The sequence below is a fragment of the Lissotriton vulgaris genome, chromosome 6, assembly GCF_964263255.1.
Source record: "Lissotriton vulgaris chromosome 6, aLisVul1.2, whole genome shotgun sequence".
NCBI classification, from domain to species: domain Eukaryota; kingdom Metazoa; phylum Chordata; class Amphibia; order Caudata; family Salamandridae; genus Lissotriton; species Lissotriton vulgaris.
Genome location: NC_141694.1, coordinates 208,430,112 through 208,436,111, shown reverse-complemented (window position 1 = coordinate 208,436,111; position 6,000 = coordinate 208,430,112). Strand labels below are relative to the sequence as shown.

The 6,000-nt window shown below is 48.0% G+C and overlaps 1 protein-coding gene across 1 annotated transcript in view; it reads left to right on the top strand.

Moving 5' to 3' along the window:
• Positions 1-276: 276 nt before the first annotated feature.
• LOC147707029 (adhesion G protein-coupled receptor F1-like) overlaps positions 277-6,000 on the top strand; it is a 375,698-nt gene continuing 369,974 nt past the window's right edge. The window contains exons 1-2 of the mRNA XM_086925618.1: positions 277-297; positions 380-437. Of these exons, the coding sequence (XP_086781744.1) occupies positions 277-297; positions 380-437 (79 nt within the window). The remainder of the gene's footprint in view (positions 298-379; positions 438-6,000) is intronic.

Here is a 6,000-nt window from a genome sequence, read left to right as displayed (position 1 = left end):
TTCCAGCACATATGACTCTCACTTTCATTAATTCAGTTGAACCTCAATGTGAATGACACCACTAAAGGTCTTGCCTTCTAAACGTACAACCACTGGCCAAGATATAAATTTAATTTTAAAGCGAGTCCACTGTTCACACAAATCCAGAATCCTGAGTGAAAAATAATGCCCTGAAAAGCAAGACTATAGAAAGCGAATCTATCTGATCCATCGTGTTCAGTGTTGTGGTACACCGGAGTGTACGTGCAGGCCCTTGATATGACTTCGAGATGCAGCATGCAATACTGTGGAAGGAAGGTGCTCAGTTAAACATGCCACTATAGTGATACTTGAATACAAAAACACATGTCATGCTAACGGCACATGTGCTTTATTTCAGAAACGCAGTGTTGTGGAAACAAAACAGAACCGCATCTTCACAAGAACAAAACGTGATGGTAAGGTCCTACTCTCCTCCAAATTGTTATGTAAACAAACAATAAAACTCTTAAAGTTGTCCTATAATTCCAAAGTTCTTGGATTCGTCCATTACAAGCTTGCCCGAAGGTCTCTAATTTTCTATGACGAGGGTTCGATGGTAGTGAAGAGAAAACGATGTGACATTCTTGTGGTTGCTTTTATAGACTTATGCTATTAAAACCAGGTGTCATGCCATCGCACATGATTCACAAAACATGCAAAAAGTTACATTGAGGTTATATTCACTTAAACTTGATTTACAGATTTAAAATTTGTATATATTTATCATGGTTTGAAATTCCACTTAAAATCTGCTAAAGAGTGCAAGTATGAAAGATTTTCTACAGTACTTAGGGCGCCGATTCCAATCTCACTAGGAAAGTACTCCAAGCGACTCAGATCTGGAAGGCTTTACTAGCGAATCGCTCTGTGCGAGTGTGACTGAACGAGTATGATGCAGCCGTATGCTGACAGGCTTGATTCGCTCGGACTCCCATTGAACTTTATGGTAGCCTCTATACAGACCCGTTATTTTCTCTTCAAAACTCATAGCATCCGAAGTAAAAGGTAAGCGTAGACCATTTCCTGCTCGTCGCCATATGTAATCCTCGTAATTATACACAACAGGAAGACCTTTTCTCTATGTTTATTGTCAGCATTCCACACCCTCCACCCTTGTAATTCCAATATTCCAATTCCATTCACATTACATCATTACAGTTAGCTGCCTAATAAATGAATAAATCAACAACACTCAGCTGACAGCTTTCTGTGCAGACACGTGACGTGGCTTTGCTGACACAACTGAATAAGCTGGTTTTGTTGGTTAGTCACTGCTACCTTCGACCAGCACTCCTAGTCCTTAATCATCAGTAATTCATGCACTTAAGTGATAGGCATTGCTGGGAGGCAGAGGCTCTGAATGAAGGCAAGCACAACATTTTGATCTTTAAATTACTGCGCTATTTCAGCGAATTATTTCATGCGTTCAGGACTTGCCTTGGGCACACACTTACTTCATGCAGCAATGGTCAAGAGAGCAGCTGCGGTCCCATGTTGAAGGCCCGCTGCCTCCACTTGTCTGGTGACTGGCTGCCCAAACTCGCTCGGGCCGGACGAGTGTCAGCTGAGCTGCAGTCAGGGGTCCTGGGCTGGCTTGCTCAGGTGGCGCCACGGGCACGTGAGTCAGTCGCCACCCAGACCATGGTGGCCCTCTTGGGGGCCTCAGGGATCAGACTAACGCTTGGCCGTTGTTAGACCTGGCACTGTGGTGTGCATCTCCCTTCCATTTTTGCTGTTGCCTCATATGTTTTTGATGGTGTTAGATGCGTTGGGGATTGTGCCTCTGTTGTCCAGTGCCACCGTGCAAGTGCTATTGTAAATTGATATATGAATTAGTGATTCCATGACTGGCTGATTCGGTTTACTGGTCAGACCCTAGTACAGTGCACTGAGTGTGCTCAGGGCTTGTAAACCAAATGCTGCTCGTGGGCTTGCAGCACTGGTTGTGCAACCCGCAGAAGCAGCCTGTAAAAGTGTGTCTAAGGCTTGTCATTGCAGAGCCTTTGTGTAGTCTGGTGCTGCCATGTTGACTGGGCAGTCCCTAAACCTTCCCTTTTTGTCATATCAGACACCCCTATGGTAGGGTGTATGGTACGTTTCAGGTAGGACAAGCCCTGATGTGTGTGGCTTGTCCTAATAGTGAATTACAACCATTTTCGTTTTTCACTCTTGCAAGGCTACCTACTCCCCAGAGGCCAGATGGGCAGTTAGATTATTACATTTTATAATCCTAACTGACTCAGGGAACTAGGTAGACATTCGAGTTTATTAGGCCTGAACTCAGAATGATAAAATACATCTTTTAGTGAAGTTAATTTTAACATTCTGTGTTTGAAAATGCCACTTTTAGAAAGTAGGTATTTTCTTGTCTAACTATCCAAGCTTGCCTCTTCTAGGTTGTGTATTCCTTATCTGGAGTTTGAGTGACAGGGGCTGGGGTATTCCAGGAGACAGGGTGAGTCAGCCCAGTGGTGAATAGGGAGATCTGCATCTAGATGGGAGGGAAGAGTTGCACCTGGGACCTGAATAGGGCTGTGCCTTCCCTCCACAATGCTGGCTCCACCTCCTGTGGTGCGTCTGATGTCTCTGCCCTGCACTGTGAAAGGAAAGAAGGAGTCATGTCTACAGAGGGCTCCAGGGCTGTTCCTTCCCTCCACAATCCTGGCTCCGCCTCCTGTGGGGCATCTGATATTAGTGCCCTGCACTGTGAAAGGAAAGAAGGAGTCACATCAACAGAGTGCTCCAGGACTGACCAGCCCTGGTTTGGACTAGGCCAAGGCCTCTCTGCCTTCAGAGAACAAAGAGAAACTGGGTATAAAAGAGGGGTCCCAAACCCCAGAGGATTAGATCACTTTTGGACAACAAGAAGAATCCTTTGCTGAGGAGAGGAACCAGAAGGAACTGAGCACAGACTATCCCTAAGCTGGAGTGCTGCTTGGGGGATTGGCCTACAGTGGTTGCCTGACTGCCAAAGAAAGTAGTAAGGAACTTTGTGTGCTATATTCAACTTGTGAAGGATCTCCAAGGGCTTGAGAGAAGAGCTTTCCTACTGCTGAAGTCTCAGGGACAACAGACTTCAACCACCAGCTCCCCAAGAGTTCTTTGGAAGTGCCTGCTGCTGTTTTGGGCTTTCTGAGGTACTGTGTGTTGCAAGGAGCTGGAAGTGCAACTCACGAACAAAGAGCGTGCCGCTGTCGCAGCGGCGGCCTTTGCATCTCTGAACAAGGGTGTCACCGCTGTAGCTGACGCATTGCACAGCATCACAGGAAACGTCTCGCAACATCGAAGAAGCGTGTCAACGTCGCAGCCGCTGCCATCACATTTCTGAACAAGGATGTCGCCGTTGTAGCTGTCGCATTGCAGCGCAGAAGCTCCTCGGGTCTATGGAGTAGTGTGCTGTCGTCAGAGCCAATGTCGTCGCATCTCTGAACAAGGGTGTCGGTGCTGCAGCTGTCGCAGCGAGCTGAAGCATCTCGCATCGAGGGAGAAGAGTGTTGCCAACTAAGCCGCAGTTGTTGCATCTCTGAACAATGGTGTCGCCACTACAGCTGACGCATCGAGTCGAGACATCTCGCAACATCGGAGAAGCGCACCGCACCAAGTAGAAGACGCCATCTTTGTTTCTTTGCATCAGATCTTCAACGTATCACCGGCCTTGCATGTAAGGACTACCGCATCACCTTTCCTGCAACACTTTTGTTGCCCTGCGTGTCGCATATTAAGGTACATTGACTCAAAGTGTCGCATTTTAGGGTTCTAAAGAGAACTAAGCCAATTCTAACGTTTTAAGTACAGTATTGTGGCTTTTTGTTTTTTGTGGCTTTTGTGTTAAATCTATATTAGGACTACTTATTTTTAATATACAACTTGTGTGGTGTCCATCTGTGGTGTTGTCACTGGGATACTGTATGTGTTCACAAATGCTTTACACACTGCTTCTGAGATAAGCCTGTCTGCTCGTGCCAAGCTACCAAGGGGGTGAGCAGGAGTTATTTTAGGAGTGTACCCCCTTACCCCGACTAGACGCAAGGGTCCCTATTTGGTCAAAGGTACCTACATCTGCAAACTAGAGACCCCCTAATCTATCAGTGGACCTCTGAGTTGGTTGGAGTTGAGGTGGGGATGTGTGGGGACTAGCTGAAAGAAGAGAAACATATGGTCTGGCAGGGGTGTAAATGCTCCCCCAAGCCATAAAAAAAACTAAAGTAGAGACATGGCTTCTGTCTCAGCCACAACCTCATGAAATTTTAACAGATGGAATTACCCCTTTTGTACCGCTTTAGGCCGCCATAAGTGTGGCAGGTTATGCTCAGACGTGAGTCCCTTGCTCACTTTGCCACTGGATTCAAGCAAGCCGGGCTGAAGACGGCTGGAATGCCGGTCCAGGGAAGACATGGCTTGGCAGTTCGGGCTGGACTGTTACCATGAGGCACAGGGTCAGACTAATTTGCATATAGCCATGTCTGAACTGGGGTGGCAGAGTGGGCTAAAGAACGGTGATGGATTAAACCCAGATCTTTTGACTGGGTGTGAGTGTTTGATTGATTCAGATGCTCCGTCCATCACCACCCCCTTTTGTACCGCTTTAGGTCGCCATAAATGTGGCAGGGTATGCTCAGACGTGGATCCCTTGCTCACTTTGCCACTGGATTCAAGCAAGCCGGGCTGAAGACTGCTGGAATGCCAGAAACCGGTCCTCGGAAGCTTGTTTTCGGTCCAGGGAATACATGGCTTGGCAGTTTGAGCTGGACTGTTCCCATGAGGCACAGGGCCAGACTGATTTGCATATAGCCATGTCTGAACTGGGGTGGCAGAGTGGGCTAAAGAACGGTGATGGATTAAACCCAGATCTTTTGACTGGGTGTGAGTGTTTGATTGATTCAGATGCTCCGTCCATCACAACCCCCTTTTGTACCGCTTTAGGCCGCCATAAGTGTGGCAGGGTATGCTCAGACGTGAGTCCCTTGCTCACTTTGCCACTGGATTCAAGTAAGCCGGGCTGAAGACGGCTGGAATGTCAGAAACCTGTCCTCTGAAGCTTGTTTCCGGTCCAGGGAAGACATGGCTTCGCAGTTCGGGCTGGACTGTTCCCTTGAGGCACAGGGTCAGGCTGATTTGCATATAGCCATGTCTGAACTGGGGTGGCAGAGTGGGCTAAAGAACGGTGATGGATTAAACCCAGATCTTTTGACTGGCTGTGAGTGCTTGATTGATTCAGATGCTCCGTCCATCACACCCCCTTTTGTACCGCTTTAGGCCGCCATAAGTGTGGCAGGGTATGCTCAGACGTGAGTCCCTTGCTCACTTTGCCACTCGATTCAAGCAAGCCGTGCTGAAGACGGCTGGAATGCCAGAAACTAGTCCTCAGAAGCTTGTTTCCGGTCCAGGGAAGACATGGCTTGGCAGTTCGGGCTGGACTCTTCCCATGAGGCACAGGGTCAGACTGATTTGCATATAGCCCTGTCTGAACTGGGGTGGCAGAGTGGGCTAAAGAACGGTGATGGATTAAACCCAGATCTTTTGACTGGGTGTGAGTGTTTGATTGATTCAGATGCTCCGTCCATCACCACCCCCTTTTGTACCGCTTTAGGTCGCCATAAATGTGGCAGGGTATGCTCAGACGTGGATCCCTTGCTCACTTTGCCACTGGATTCAAGCAAGCCGGGCTGAAGACTGCTGGAATGCCAGAAACCGGTCCTCGAAAGCTTGTTTTCGGTCCAGGGAAGACATGGCTTGGCAGTTTGGGCTGGACTGTTCCCATGAGGCACAGGGTCAGACTGATTTGCATATAGCCATGTCTGAACTGGGGTGGCAGAGTGGGCTAAAGAACGGTGATGGATTAAACCCAGATCTTTTGACTGGGTGTGAGTGTTTGATTGATTCAGATGCTCCGTCCATCACAACCCCCTTTTGTACCGCTTTAGGCCGCCATAAGTGTGGCAGGGTATGCTCAGACGTGAGTCCCTTGCTCACTTTGCC